We start from the raw sequence: 15,959 nt of genomic DNA, 5'->3' as shown, positions 1-15,959 counted from the left end.
CCCGTGGGCGCGAGCCCGCAGCCATCAACACGGGGTTCCCAACGTTCTCGAGTCCTGGGAGTCGCCCCGGCTTGTGGGTTTCCTCCCGCTTCTCCGTGACCACCTGCCTGCGCTTTGAGCCTACCAGCAACTTACACCACCAAGCGCACTAGAACCCGAGGGTGACGTCAACGGCGCTCCCCAAAAAGCGACGTCCGCGTCCCAACCCCTGGGACCTGGGAACGTGTCGTTTGGAAAAAACGTCTCTGCGACGGGATCAGGTTGAGGCTCTCAAGATGAGCCTCCCAGATTCCTGGGGTGGGCTCGAAACCCCACGCCAGGCGTCCTGAGAAAAGACACCCGGGAGAGGCGAGGCCACCAGGAGCCGGAAGGGGCAGGAAGGGTGCCCCAGAGCCTTTGGGGGGCAGGGCCCAAGACACCTGGATTTCGGACTTCTGGCCTCCAGAGCCCCCCGGGTCTGTGGTCATTTATTACAGCCACCATGGGCAGCAAATTCACTCCTTCCAGAGGTTTCTATCACAGCCAGGATGAAACCCAAGCCTGCTGCAGGGCCCAGGAGGCCCTGCCTCTCTGTCCCACCGCCTCCCACCCTGCCCCTCACGCTCACGTCCACGGGCCTCTCCCCATTCGCAGACCCACGCGAGCCTTCCCCGACAGCATGGGCCAAAAGCCACGCCCACGTGGCAGCTGGCACCTCAGGTCCCGGTGGCCGTGCCCCGTGCCCGTCTTCCCGTTCGCTGTACCTCAGAGCGGACAGACCAGCTCTCTCTAACCCAAGTCCCCAGGGCCTGCACACGTGACACACCAGGTGCTCGATAAACAGGGGAGAGAAACCGAACGAAGAGCGGCCCGCGGCAGAAACTCGTTTCTCCTGACAGCGAGAGCCCCAGGGCCCGTCCACGCAGAGCAGGTGCACTCAAGGGGTACCCCGACCCAGACCCCGCAGGCCGAGAGCCGGCGCAGACTCACTTCAGGTCGTACTCGCTGGGGTTGAAGTCCTGCCGCTGGCACGTGTCCTCCAGAACCTGGGAGCGGGGTGAAGGGGCCCTGAGCGCCTGCGTCTGGCCAGTTCCCCTGGGCCAGCCAGGGCACGGGGCCCGCTTCTCCAGGAGGCCGCTGGCTCTGCCCACACCACACCCAGCACAAGGCCACGGGCAGACCGTCATCAGCAGCCCCACAGTCGCCCCCGCAAGTTCTGTTCCCTTCCCCCTCTTTCCCTGCCTCGGCACAGCCTTGCTGCGGTCCCCAGTTGCTCATCTGCCAGCAGCCTGTCCCCACAGACATGTTTCTGCTACACCCTCAATGCTTCCCTGCCCACTTAAAATTCCCACCATCTGACCTCAAGCCACTGCCCCCCAACCTCCTGGCACGCTGCGGGCAGGAGCCTCTGCATGCCTCGTCGCCCCCTCCACCCTGCTCCTCTCCACCCTGCTCCTTCTCCATGCCTGCTCCCCTCCTCTCCACCGCGCCACCTTTGCAGGGCCGGCTCAAAGCCGGCCCTTTAGCTTTTAAATTCAGCGACACTCATCTCGGCCGCTGATCTGGGTGGCAGCACAGAGGTGCCTACTCATGCCGGCAGCTTCCCGGGGTCCAGGCCAGCATGGGGGGCTCGGGTCCACGTGGACGCCCCCGGGAGGGGGCCTCGGAGGCCGGGGCTGGGCGGCGCGCCAGGACCGGGTGGGGGTCAGGAGACGCTGTCCCTCGGCCCGGCCCCGGTCCCCCGCCCGGAGGGGACCCGCGGGCCGTCGCGGCCCCTCGGAGCCAACCGCAGGGGCGGCCCGGCGCCGGCTCCCCGCGCCCGCCGCCCCGCGCGGCCGCCCCGGGCCGCGGCCGCACCTGCAGCAGCACGGTGCTCGGCGTCACCTTCACCGTGTGGCGCCTGCCGTTCGGGGCCAGCACCGACACGGCCGAGCCGCCGCCGCCGCCCGCCGGGGCCGCCATCTTCCGCTCACGTGACCCGCGCCGCCGACGCCGACCACGCCCCGCGCGTGGCCCAGACGCACAGCGCGCGGCCGCGGGGGCGGGGCGGCGAGCACTTCCGGGGCCGCCGCCAGGCCCCGCCCCCCGGGCTGCCCCGACGGCGCGGCCGGGTTGCGGGAGACGCCGGTGCCCGCGGGGAGCCCCGCGCCTGCCGCTCGCGCGCGGCCTGGCCCGCTCCCCTCCGACCTGGGCCTCCGCGCTCCCTGCCCCGCGCCCCGCACCCCGCATGCCGTTGACCTTGAGCCCCCGCCCGCGGTCAGTACCTGGCCTCCTGCCTCCGAGGGACCGGGGCGCCCGCCGCAGAAGGGCCTGCTCACCCCAGGAGGCCCAGAACCATGGCTGAGCAGGCGTCCCACCCCGGGGGCTGCGCTCGCCGCCACCCCAGCCCACCAGCGACCGGTCCACACGCGCTCAGGAGCGCCAGGGTGTTAAAACTGCTAATGCGGGGGTGGGGGGGGATTGTTTTGAAACCCACCACAGCTCCCAGCTCTGCCTTCCCGCCCTGCGTGACACTGCGGGCCCTTTAACCCCTTGTGCACCGTGAGTCCCCTTCCAGTTCTGCAGACGGTCCGCTCACGCCCCCACACGCGGGGCGCCAGCCAGTATCCCCCCACACCCCCGGCACCCCCCACCGGCGCAAACCCCTTTATTGACCAACAGACATTCTCAGAAAAGCTTCTCAGCTTTTCCTACCACCAGGGATCATCGGCCCTCAACCGCTCTCACCCCAAGGCGCGTGGCGCCCGCCCTCAGGGGAGGGGGCCGATCCTGGGCCCTGAACTGGTGGGTGGGACCTCATTTGGAATTAGGGTTTACATAGGTGAGGTTAGTTGTTACGGGGGCCCCCCTGGACGGAGTGGACCCTGATCCAATAGAAGTGTTCCGTGAGGACACAGCGGCCACGCGAGGGTGCGAGCCAGGCGTGATCCTGCTGGGCAGCGCTGGGATCCTGGGAAGGCCGTCGCCGGGAGGGAGACTTGGAGGGAGCACGGCCCTGACCCTTGACCTTGGACCTCGGGCCTCCGGGCGTGTGCGAGAGCCCCCCTAGCGAATGCGGGCGGGCGCTGGGCCCCGTCCAAAGTGGCGGGGGAAGCACACGCAACGCTGGAAGATGCCCCTTCCGTTGACTGTGCAGCGAGGGCTCCCCTGGCCGCGAGTGCCAGGGAGGGGGCCACGGCCTTGCGTCCACCCGCGGGGAATCTGGAGCCCGCGACCCAGCTGGGGCTCCCCTGACCTGAGGCGCCTCCGCGGCCAGCGGGTTGGGGCACCAGGGGGTGTCTATCTGCTGCTTTTCAAGGCAAAGATACTAAAATAAATTTACTTTGGAAAGAGTCCTCCCATTCACACTTTCCTTCTGGGTCAGTGAGACCGCAAGTACTGTGTGCAGAAATAAAATTAAACCCCGACTGAAAACCAGGCTGTAGGAGCAGAGAAGGAAGCAGGATTCCCAAGGTCTCAGAATTCAGGCCCTCAGGTGAGCTGGGAAACCACCTGTGCTATTTTCCTTCCCGTTGTGGGTCAGTGGCCTCGGGGCCTGCTGCCGGCCCCGCACTGGCTGGCACCGGCCCGCTTGCTACTGGCGGTGGCCGCTCCAGCGATGGCACCCCTCTGCAGCCGCCAGAGCACCCCCCACAGCCACCGGCCGGGCCGCCCCTCCCAGGGCATTTACAAACCTCGAGTCCTGCCCTGCTGGCTCTCCAGCCCCGAGCCCTCCGTGGGCCCCCGGCACTGGGGGTGCTCTCAGGTGGCCCCACAACCTTGACCCCTCCTAACCCCTGCCCCCTCACCCGGCCGCGAGGCATCGACTCATCTGTCTGCTCCCCGAAGGCAGGCACCGGACCCCCGACCCCCAACCCCCGACCCCCAACCCCCGCGTGCTGCTGACCACCGGGCATGAACTCGACGCTTCCGGCCTGGTGCCCTAAAGCAGACAGTGGACATCTGTGCGAGATGGGGAGCGGCTGAAGGAGCGGGGGCAGCCGTGCGCGGGGCCCACTCACCCACACGGCCCCCTCGGGTAGCTGGCACTGCACCTCACCTGCCCGAGTGGCCAACACGGGCACCACGTCGTGCCAGAACCTGCGGGTGAACCCCAGGGGATCAGGGAGGGCCTGCCTGCCCGGCCCACCACCCTCAGGCGCTCAGAGCAGAGCTGGCACAGGTGAGGCCTGGACCACTGGGGGGGTGGCAAACCCACAGCCCCCCCCCCAAGCACACCTCCCCCGCCCACCCGCGGCAGCCACCTGCGACTCTCACCCCTCCCTTCCAAACCAGTGGGGGGAGGGTGGGGGAAGGCGGGTGTCCCAGCTCTGCGGGCTCCACATTCAGCCACAAGAAGCCCTCCCCAAGCCTCACACTCAGGCAAGGAAGCCCCCGGGGCCCTGGGGTGACGGGCCCCCAGCCCTTGGCAAGCGGAAGGAGGCAGAGAAACACAGAAGCCTCCCTCCCTCCGGAAGTGGTTTGCTTCAAGCCGGAGCAAAGATGCAGGTGACTTAACGTGATCATCACAATTAACAAAGAAAAAGCCTTGGCAAAACCCAGCACCTTTCTTGATGAAAACACTCAGGGGAAGTGGGCGTGGATCAACAGATAGAGCGTCCTCCTGCCACCTGGAAGGTCCAGGGTTCAAACCCAGGGCCTCCTGACCCGTGTGATGAGCTGGCCCACGCGCAGTGCTGATGCGCGCAAGGAGTGCCCTGCCATGCAGGGGTGTCCCCCACGTAGGGGTGTCCTGCACACAGGGGGTAGGCCCGGCAGGGAGAGCTGCCCTGCACAAAAAGTGCAGTCTGCCCGGGAGTGGTGCTGCACACATGGAGAGGTGACGCAACAAAAAGAAACATAGATTCCCATGCCACCTGATGAGAATGCAAGCAGACACTGAAGAACACACAGCAAATGGACACAGAGAGCAGACAACGGGGGGTGGGAGGGAAGGGGAGAAAAATAAATTAAAATAAATCTTTAAAAAAGTAAAAAATTCAAAAGTTAAAAAAAAACAATACTCAGAAAACTAGGAACAGAAGGAAACTTCCTCGACACGATGAAGGGCACGCAGCTCAAACTCACAGCCAACGGTACACTCAGCAGACACCGAATGCTTGCCCCTGAGATCAGAAACAGCCAGGATGCCTGCTGTCACCACCGCTTCTCAACATTGTACTGGGAGTGCTCACAGTTAGGCAAGAAAAAGAAAGGAAAGGCGTCCAAACTGGCAGGAACAAATTTCCACATTTGTTGATAACATGATTGTATACATAGAAAAATACTGACAAATAAATCAACGACAAAGGCTACTAGAGCTAATAAATGAATTCAGCAAAGTGGCAGCTGCAAGATAAACATACGAAAATCAGTTTTGTGTCTGCACACCAGCAATGAACAATCTGAAAAGAATATTTTTTAAAATTCCATTTAGAATAGCATCTAAATGGGGGAGCAGCTGTGGCTCAAGTGATTGGGCTCCCGTCTCCCATATGGGAGGTCCAGGGTTTGATTCCCGGGTTCTCCTGGTGAGGACAAGCCGGCCCGCGCGGAGAGCTGGCACAGCAAGATGACGCAACAAAAAGAGACACAGAAGAGAGATAATAAGAGATGTAGCAGACTAGGGAGCTGAGGTGACACAAGAGATTCAGCACTTCTCTCTCACTCCGGAAGGTCCCAGGATCGGTTCCCAGTGCTGCCTAAAGAGAAGACAAGCAGACATAGAAGAATGCACAGTGAATGGACACAGCAGACGGGGGCAGGGGGGAGGTGTAAATAAATAAATCTTAAAAAAAAAAGAATAGCATCTAAATGAATAAAATACCTAGGACTAAATTTAACCCAGACTTATACACTGAAAACTGTGAAACACTGCTGAAACAAGTTAAAGACCTGAATAGATGGAAAGGCACCCTGTGCTCATGGATTGGAAGATGTACTAATGTTAAGATGTCGAATCTACCCAGAGCAATTTACAGATTCAGTGCAATCCCCATCAAAATTCCGCAGACTTTTTAAGAAGTGGAAAAGCCAATCCTCAAATTCACATGGAAGGGCAAGGACTCCAAATAGCCAAAAACACCTTTGAAAACAACAAAGTTGGGAGACTCAAACTTCTGATTTCAAAATTTACTACAGGGAAGCAGATTTGACTCAATGGATAGAGCATCCGCCTACCACATAGGAGGTCCAGGGTTCAAACCCAGGGCCTCCTGACCCATGTGGTGAGCTGGCCCACAAGCAGTGCTGATGTGCACAAGGAGTGCTGTGCCACGTGGGGGTTGTCCCCTGTGTAGGGGAGCCCCACGCACAAGGAGTGCGCCCCGTGAGGAAAGCCACCCCATGTGAAAACAGCGCAGCCTGCCCAGGTGTAGCACCGCACACAAAGAAAGCTGACGTAGCAAGATGACGCAACAAAAAGAGACACGGATTCCTGGTGCCGCTGACAAGAATGCAAGTGGACACGGAAGAATACACAGTGAATGGACACAGAGAGCAGACAATGGGGGGGGGGAAGGGGAGAGAAACAAATAAAAAATAAATCTTAAAAAAAAAGACAACCTACAAACAAAGACAATCTACAGAGTGCGAGAAACTATTTGGAAATCATACATCCGATGAGGGTCCAGACTTGAGCACAAAAGACACATCACCCAATTAAAAAATGAATCAAGGACTAGCATAGACATTTCTCTAAAGATATACAAATGGCCAAAAAAAAGTACATGAAGAGAGGCTCAACATAAGCTACAAGTGAAATGTTAATCACATCCATAGCAAGAGACCACTTCACGCCTATAAGGATGGCGATTATTAAAAAACAGAAAATAACAAGTGTTGGCAAGCAGAAACAGGAACCTTCGCTCACTGTAGAGGGTAAAGTGGTACAGCCACTGTGAAACACAGTGTCAGTTCCTCAGAAAATTAAACATAGAAGTGCCACATGGCCCGGCAGTTCCACTCCCAGGTATACACTCAAAAGAACTGAAAACGCCCACTCGCATAGATTGTGTACACAGCACTCTTCATAACAGCCAAAAAGTGGAAACAACTCTCTATCCATGAAAAGACGACTGGGTAAGCAAAACGCGGTCCTTCCCCGCAGTGGACTCTCGCTCAGCCGTAAAAACGAAGAACCCTGAAGACTGAAATAAGCCAGACACAGAAGGACAGATTTTGGATGCTGGCACTTATGGGAAATACCTAGAGTAAGCCAATTCATGGGACAGAAAGGAGATTAGAGGTGGCCAGGACGGGCGGGGGGACGGGGGCTACTCTCCGGGTGATGGAGAAGTGCTGGTCGTGGGCCGGCGAGGTGGCCCCACACGTGGACGCGACTCCCATCTCCGAATCGTACTCGTGAAAGTGGCCAAAATGGGAGACGCTGTGACATACACATGTCCCCACCGTAAAAAGGAAAAATAAAAGCCAGGTGGCGCGACACCCCGCCACGTCAGGGCCCTCTCCTAGCCGGCGTTCGCTGTGGGCAGGGCTTCTCCTCGGGGACGTTTCTCCCCTGCGGGCAGGGCCAGCCCCCCCCACCCCCCGATTCCCCCGGGGCCGTGAGGTCGCCCTGGGGAGTTTTTCCTGAGTCCCGCAGTGGCGGGGAGTTGTTTTCTCGCTGGGTGCTCGTGCAGGGAAGCCTCTTTTCACGGCTATTTTTCTTCCCGGGTTTTGTATCTGAAAGCAGACAGATGCGTGCCCGAATGCTCCTGGCAGCTGGGCCGGTAACCTCCAACCCGGAACCAGCCCAGGTGGCCTCCAGTGCCACGGAGAGCACGCCCCTGCGGCGACCCGGACAGAGCAAACCTGGGCGGCTCTCGGGGGATCACGCCGCGGGTACCCCACCCCAAAAGGCTACACACGGCCGAGTCCACGCAGGACGTTCGTGAAATGAGAGCATTTTAGAAACGGGGCAAAATCGGGGGGTTGCCTGGGGCCAGGGGCGACGAGGGAGCAGGTGTGGGGCGCCTCGTGGCGATGGGTGGGCCGTGTCTTGACCAGGGTGGCGAACACTTGCGCCTACAGAGGCGATGGAGAGCAGAGACAACACACACACGTTAGGTAAGTACAAGGAAAACCAAAACGGGCCTCCCAGCAGTGTCGACAGCGAGCATAGTTCAGCTCCGTGCTGCCTCTGGGGGAGAGCGGCCTCTGGGGGAGGGTGGGCGCCGTGCACGAGGGGCCTCCCCGTGTGCCAGTGACCTCAATAAAAAGTTCAGTTAAAAATGACAAATCTAGGGAAGCGGGATGTGGCTCAAGCAGTTGAGCTCCCACCTAGCACACAGGAGGTCCTGGGTTTGGTTTCTGATGCCTCCGAAAGATGTGCAAGACAGCAAGCTGATGCAGCAAGAATGAGGCAACAAGGAGACACAAGGAGGAAAACACAATGAGAGATACAACAAAGCAAAGAGTGGAGGTGGCTCAAGCAATTAGGCGCCTCTCTCCAACATGGAAGGCAACAATGGGGCAGACAGTGACTGCAAACAGCGAGGGGGTGGGGTGAAATAAATAAAATAAATCTTCAGAAAAATGACGAATCTACGGAAAGGATGTTGTTAATGTGGGAGGGGTAGGGAGTGGGAAATACGAGACTCCTCTAAGGTTTTTATGTATCATTTATGTAACCTAAGCATCTTTAAAAAAAATAAAAATTATAAATGTTTTTAAAACGTAATACAGCAAGCTACTCTAAGCTACTCTCTCCACTCGGTTTTACGCCTTCACCCAGAATCACCAACTGCTCACGGCTGTCGCCTCGCTGTCGCCTTCTCCCTCTCCCTCTGTAGGCGCTGAACCACCACAAGCTGCAGCTCTCCGGGCACTTCCCCTCCAAGTACCTGGGCAGGCCCCCTAGGAACAGGGACCTGGTCCACTCACGACCCCATCAGCACACCCACAAACTACAGGGTCAGTGTTACCCCGATTCTACCCACCCCAGGACACGCCTAATACCAGCAGCCAGGACGCTGCAGGGCTAGGCGGGGCAGCCCCCTCCTGGCTAACGCACAGACCACTTCCACGTTTCCACTGTCCACAGATTGTGCTGGAGAGCGGGCTGTCGTGGGCCTTTAGTTGTCAGGTCTGTCCCCTCCCCCACCCTCTCCTCCCCTCTTCTCTCTTTTTTTACATTTTCATCACGGTGGCGTTTTTTAAAGGGCCCAGGCCCGTTTTCTTGAGACAATCCCATAGCGTGGCTCCCCCTGCGCCCCGCTCGTTTCCAGGGGCTCACTGTTGGGGGGCAGCAAAGTCGCGGAGGCAACCTGGGGCCTGGCAGCCCCTCACACCTGGGACAAACGCCCCGTTAGGGGGGACATGAGGTTGCACTCCTGGCCAGCTGAGGCTGTCGGATTCTCCACAGGAAAAGTCCTTCGCTCCCGGTGGAGTGAGCGAGCCCAGGGCGGGGTCGGCCGGTGGGACCCCAAAATCCACGTTTTTCCCACACCCGGCGACCCAGCCGCATCAGCTCCCGGAGGAGGCTTGCCTTGGGGGGGTGGCCTCGGGCCTTGCGGCTGTGACCGTCCCCTCTGCCTGCCGGCCCGGCGCATGTCTCTGAAGACCCCATACCCTTCGGCACTGCCGGGCCCTGCGCTCTCCTCTTCACTCAGCCTCTCTCTTCCCGACGTCCAAGTGCTCCAGGCGCCCCGCTGGCTCCTGTCGCCCCACTTGCCGGGCGTCTCTCTCTCTCTTTCCCTCCCCTCCCTCCTCCCTGTGTGTCTATGAGCAATTGTACCTACACAGTGTTTCTGAACTGTTTGCAAGCGAGCTGGGGACACTGCCCCCTGGCCCCTAAACGCGCCCGCGTGTGTTCCTGAAGGAAAAGGCCGTTCTCTCAGGTAACCACAGGCCGTGTCGGGAAACTGGGAAATCTGACGCGGACACCAGACTTGGAGTGACCCCAGCCGGGCCTTCGGCTGTGCCTCCTGTGTTCGCGGAGCACAAGGTGTCCCAGCTCGCCCAGGGCCTCCCTCCCCGCCCTGGCAGCGGCCGTCACCAAGGGAGGCCCTGGCTCCTCCGAGATGGGGCCCCGGGTGCTCCCCGGCGCAGAGCAGCTCCCCGAGCTCCTCCCCGGCCCTAAGTCCACGTCACAGCTCGCTTCTCCTCTTCCCTCCGTCCACACTGGCGTTCAGGTGGATCCGCCGGAAGCTCCAGCTGGCTGCCACTTTTAATCCTCAAAAATGGCCAATGTATGTGCGTCAGCCGGATTCCTCCCCGAGAAAGGACTCGTGTGTAAAGTGACGTCAACGTATTCACTCACAGGAGTCTCCAGGGCGCCAGAAGAGCGCACCTTCCCCTGGACTCTCCCGGAGGTGGCAGGACGGCCTCGGGGTTCACTTGTCCTTAGGACAGACCCCAGCAGAGGGCTCTGCGCAGGCAGTCAAAGGTTATTTCAGTTCGTTCTCTTATTCTGTGTAGTTACTTGACACCTGGATACCCAGCTTTCTTTCTTGCTTTTTTTAAAACCTGAATTTCAGGGGTCCGCTTTCTTCACCCTTTTAGATTGTATGCTTTATTTCGGATGTGCAAATATTTATTTGATTTAAAACTTGAAAGTATAAAACAAAACCCTCCCAGTCCGCTCTCCCCCACCGCGACAAGCTCGGGCTGCTGGGAGGGGCAGGGCACCCCGCAGATGGGCCCAAGGCTGTGTTTTCCAAACAACTGCATCGCAGACTGGCTTGGGGGTGGAAGAGGCTCTAACAGGGCCTTCAGGTGGAAGGTTAGACTTATCTGGGAACCGGCACCCCCTGCCTCACCTCCCTGGGAAAGGAAACGCGTTCACTAACAGAGCAAACTGCAGAGCGGCCCGCCTGCTGGCCCTGGTGGCAGGCCCTGTGCCTGCCACTCACCTGCTTTCAACCTGGCCAAAGGCATTTTTAAATACATCTATTTATTTTTAATTGGATACAAAAATAAGTGACATAAAAATCACTTTCACCATTTTGAGTAAATTCTTTGACTTGGAGAACATCAACAAGACTGCGCTCTCACCACTGTTTCCATCATCTCAAACTGCCACTCCTGCTCCTTTAGCGAGAGCTCCCTCGTCCCTGGTAGCCGTCGCTCCGTCTCCTCCAGGAATCTGCCAATTCTAAGTATTTTAAATAAAAGAGATCAACAATATCTGTCCTCCTGTGTCTGACTTATTCACGCCCCATTGTGGCCAAGTGCCACCCACACGCAGCAGGAACCAGCCTGTCGCCCCCGTTCACTGCTGAATGATAATCCACTGCACCGATGGACCGCGCCGTGCTGCTCCGTCCAGCTGTTGATGGGCACGTGGGCTGCTTCCATCTTTTGACTCTTGAGAATAATGCTGCGATGAAGACCAGTGTGCAAATACCTGAGCCCCTGTTTTTAACTCTTTGGGGTATATACCTACGAGTGGAATTGCCGGGTCATCTGGTGATTCCATGCTACTTCTGAGGAACCGCCAAACTGTCTTCCACCGTGGCTGCGCTGTTTTACGTTCCCACCAGCAGGGCAGGAGGCCTCCTAGTTCCCCGCAGCCTCTCCAACACTTGTTATTTTCTGGTTTTTAATAATAGCCGACCTAGTGGGTGTGAAGTGTTATCTTGTAGCTTTAATTTGCATTTCGCTAATGGCTAATGCTGAGCGGCTTTTCAAATACTCCTTGTAATGTGAATATCTTCTTTGGGGAAATGTCTATTCAAATCCCTGGCCCATTTTTCAATTGGATTGTTTGCCTTTTTGTTGCTGAGTTGCAGGAGTTCTCATATATATTCTGGATATTAAACCCTTATCAGACATATGATTTCCACATTTTTTTCCCATTCTCTAGATTGTCAGCTTTCTGAAAATGTCCTTGGATGCACAAAAGTTTGTTTTGTTGTCAGTGCTTTTGGTGTAAAATCTAAAAATCCGTTGCCTACCACAGGTCCTGTAGATACTTCCCTGTGCTTTCTTACAAGAGTTTCACAGTATTAGCTCCTATATTTAGGCTGTTGATCCATTTTGAATTAACTTTGTGTTTAAACGGGCGTTTCCCCGCCCAGCGCGGGCAGGCGGCCCCACGCAGGAGCGCTGGCCAACGCTGAGAGGTGGCGCAGCAAGATGACGCAAGAGACACAGAGGAGAGAGAATAAGACGACGCAGTAGAACAGGGACGCTGAAGTGGCACAAGAGGGCAATTGCCTCACTCCCACTCCGGAAGGTCCCACGACTGATTCCCAGAGCCGCCTGATGAGAGTGCAAGCGGACACAGAAGAACATGCAGTGAATGGACACAGAGAGCAGACCGTGGGGGGGTGGGGGGATAAAATCTTTAAATAAATAAATAAACAAATGGGCATTTCTTGTTGTCCCATCACCCTTTGTTGAAGAGAGTATTTGCCCATTGAATGGACTTGGCCCCTTGTCGAAAATCAACTGGCCAAAGCCGTGTGGATTTAGCGCTGGACCGTCAGTTCTGCTCCACTGATGGGCCTGAGGGCCCTGGTGCGGACTCCACACTGCTTTAATTAGTCAGTTGTGGAGTCGGGAACTGCCAGTCCTCCCACCTTGATCTCCTATGCCAAGATGGTTTCAGATATTCATGGTCCCTCGCAATTCCACATCAGTTTGGGAATCAGCTTTTCCAGTTCTGCAGAAAAAGGCAGCTGGGATCTTTGTAAGGAGTGCCCTGAATCAGCAGACCTGCCCATCACGTTTTTAATCTAACCAGCGTCCAGCTGTTCCCGCACGGGTGCTCCTGGAGACTGTGTGAACAGCAGCCCAGAGACTTCCCACCACAGGGAGATAAAGGCAGGCCCTGGGCCCTCCGCGGCCTGCGCTCCCACGCCCCCCATTCCGCCCCAGCCCCCGCCGCGGGCCCACAGCTCCTGCCCTGCGGTCACTCCAGGCCCTGCCCACGAGAGGCCTCCTGAGGAGGGGCTCCCGACCCCTTCCCTTCCCGTGTCCTGCGCAGGAGCTGCTTGGGCAGCTGCTGTCTCACTGCTCCCCACCCCGAGAAGGTGGCGACTGGCCACAGGCGCCCGGGACGGCGTCCAGCAAAGAGCAGGTGCTCAATAAAAGTTGGGTGACTGGATGAGTGACGTGTGGGAACCAGCTGGATCGGGCCAGCGGCCTCCAGGAGCAGCCAAGGGCCTCGGAGGCACAGGAGGAGCGGGCTGTGTTTCCAAGTCCGCTCCCCACCGAGCTGGCAGAATGACAAGCCCCGGGAAGCGGATCGGGAAGCGGATGTGGCTCCAGCAGTTGAGCGCCCGCCTCCCACAGGGGAGGTTCCGGTGCCTCCTAAAGAGAGGACGGGTGGACAGCGAAAGGAAACACGGATGCGGAGGGGAGAAATAAATTTAGTCTTTAAAAAGAAATGACAAGCCCGGCGCTGTGGACGGCGCAGCCCACTTTCCGCCCTGGGAGAAGGAGGCAGCACGAAGGGGAGGCTGAGGGTGCTCGGGGGCCAGGGAGCGCCCCGCCGGGGGTCGCCCTCTGTGCTCGCTGCGAGAAGCAACATAGAAGTGTGGGGGCTCCAGGGCACGGCGCCGCGGGGACTGCGGGGGCGGGGCCGGGGGGCCTGGGGGGCCGCGGGAGCGGGGAGGGGGGAGGGGCTGCGGGGCGGGGCCGGGGGCCTGGGGGGCCGCGGAGGCGGGGGGTGCTGCGGGGCTGGGGGCGGGGGAGCGGGAGGCCGGGCCGGGGGACCTGGGGGGGCCGCGGGGGGCCGCGGGGGGGCTGCGGGGCGGGGCCGGGGGCCTGGGGGCTGCGGGGCGGGGCCGGGGGGCCTGGGGGGGCCGCGGGAGCGGGGGGGGGGGCGGGGGGAGGGGCTGCGGGGCGGGGCCGGGGGCCTGGGGGGGCCGCGGAGGCGGGGGGTGCTGCGGGCTGGGGACTGGGGAGCGGGAGGCCGGGCCGGGGGACCTGGGGGGGGCCGCGGGGGGCCGGGGCGGGGGCCGCCCCCCAGGCGGCAGCTCGACAGCTGCTCGCGGCGCCTGCTTTGAATTACGCCGCGGCGTGGCCCCCCCGAGAGGCCGCCGCCCCCTTTGAAGTCGCCGGCGCGCGAGGTCCCCAGGGGCGAGATCTGAGGGTTTGCGCGCGCCCCCCGGGAGGCCACGTGCGGCCGCGGGGGGGGGGGGGGGGTCACGTGGCCCGCCTGGAGCTCGTTAGCCCCGCGGGCGCCCCCCGCCCGGCGCCCCGCCCCCCGCGTGGGAGGGGGCGCGGGTCTCGGGGTCGCCCCGGGCCGGCGCCCGCTGGGGAGGGGCGCGAGGCGGGCGCCCCGCGGGCGGGGGCGGGGGCGGGTCCCGGGCCTGGGCGCTGAGCCCTGCGCGTCGAGACCCCGCGCGGGGGCCGTCTCGAGGGGCTCTGGGGGGCTGGGGGCTCGGCGTCGCTCCTAGGCGAAGGGGGCTCCGCGCGCCCCGGGTCCCTGGAGCTGCCCCCCCGCTGCCCTCCCCCCACACTGCCCTCCCCCCCCGCCCTCCCCCCCGCTGCCCTCCCCCCCACTGCCCTCCCCCCCGCTGCCCTCCCCCCCTCGCTGCCCTCCCCCCCTCGCTGCCCCCCCCGCTGTCCTCCCCCCCTCGCTGCCCTCCCCCCTCGCTGCCCCCCCGCTGCCCTCCCCCCCCCCGCTGCCCTCCCCCCCTCGCTGCCCCCTCGCTGTCCTGCCCCCTCGCTGCCCGCTCCCCCCGCTGCCCTCTTAGATCTGGCCTCTGCCGGGGCCAGCGGCTTTGCTCAGAGCAGCGGAGGCTGCAAGGCTGAGAGGGGCTCCCCGACACTGGGGGGGGGGCAGCACTGCTGAGCTGGATCTGTCGTGTAAACTCACCGAGTTAAATCTAGAAAATGGGTCACCAGAAGGTAGACGAGGTTAGGGAATGGACAGATGAGCCTGAACCTGTGCGGAATTGTTAAAAAAATGTGGTTTGTCAATCTCTGGAAATGAACAGAAGAGGTGGAAACACACCGTGGTGTTTCCAGGAGCCTCAGTGCCCTGTGGGAGGCTGGTTGAAGGGAGAGGCTGAGGTCACGCGGTGACTGGAGAGAAAGCTGAAAGCGGTAACGTGGGACTGTAAGAAACCCCATGTGAAATACGAATATGCGTAAAACTGCATAAATAAGACTTTTTCTTTGAAAATGAACAAATGGATGTTAATGTTACAAGATGCTAATATCAGACCAAAAAAACACAAAAATGTTACGCTAAGTGAAAGAAACCAAACACAAAGTACTACATATTGTATGATTCCATTTATATAAAATGTAAATATAAATCAATTTATAAAGATGGAATTAGATTAGTGGTTATGCAGGGCTGGGGAAAGCCTGCTAAGGGCTGTGGAGTTTTTCTTTTTGGAGTGATGAAATTGTTCTAAAATTTTCTGTGGTGATAAATGCACAACATAGTGATTATACTAAAAGCCACTGATTATACACTTTGAATAGATTATATGGTATGTGAATATATCTCAATAAAACTGCTTTTAAAAAACATATAAAAAAGAAAATTAACAAAAGGGGGGAACTTTGGGGAAAACTAAAAGGGTCCAGTCTGGACTATGTGACCACACAGCCCTGGCCGTGAGTTCTCCGCAGAGCTGGAGAGGCGCTCCTGGCTGGCGGGGAGCCACCTGCCCGCTTCCCCGACCGCTGGGCCTCGGAGGGCAGCAGCGGGCCGTGGAGCTGCCCAGGCGGCCGTGCCACAGCAGCCGGCAGAGGCCAAGGGCGGGGGTCTTGAGGGCCCCAGGAGGGAAGGCGGCCGTGCGGGCCAGGAACCCCCAGTCTGGGGTGCTGCGGTGGCCCAGAAGGCCCCGCCCTCGGGGCAGGTCATGGGTGCGAGGGGCTGCCAGCCCCACGCGGGGTCCTAGGTGGGCCACCCCAGACCCCCCTGCACCTCCTTCTGGCACCCAGCACCTAGCCAGACCCTGTCCACGCTGCTTCTAGCTCTGACCCCTCCCCCAACAGCGCGGGCACGTCTCCCCCCGGACTTGGTCCCTGAATCCCCATCCTGAGTCTGGGGTCGCCCCTCCTGAAAAAGTGGAGACCCCCGCCAGGCTTTT

At 59.9% G+C, this 15,959-nt stretch overlaps 1 protein-coding gene across 6 annotated transcripts in view; it reads right to left on the bottom strand.

The window, feature by feature from the left end:
• The window catches only part of ASPSCR1 (ASPSCR1 tether for SLC2A4, UBX domain containing), a 35,010-nt gene extending 33,039 nt beyond the window's left edge, over positions 1-1,971 (bottom strand). For all 6 annotated transcript variants that reach the window (XM_058284921.2, XM_058284924.2, XM_058284925.2 and 3 more), the window contains exons 1-2: positions 1,837-1,971; positions 970-1,025 (exon numbers count right to left, since the gene is read on the bottom strand). In XM_058284921.2, coding sequence (XP_058140904.1) covers positions 970-1,025; positions 1,837-1,941 — 161 coding nt within the window. In that variant the 5' untranslated portion in view covers positions 1,942-1,971. The remainder of the gene's footprint in view (positions 1-969; positions 1,026-1,836) is intronic.
• Between the last annotated feature and the right edge of the window lie 13,988 nt (positions 1,972-15,959).

Source organism: Dasypus novemcinctus, chromosome 21 (assembly GCF_030445035.2).
Source record: "Dasypus novemcinctus isolate mDasNov1 chromosome 21, mDasNov1.1.hap2, whole genome shotgun sequence".
In the NCBI taxonomy this organism is placed as follows: Eukaryota; Metazoa; Chordata; class Mammalia; order Cingulata; family Dasypodidae; genus Dasypus; species Dasypus novemcinctus.
Note: the sequence above shows the minus strand (reverse complement) of the source record. Positions and strands in the feature narration are given on the sequence as shown.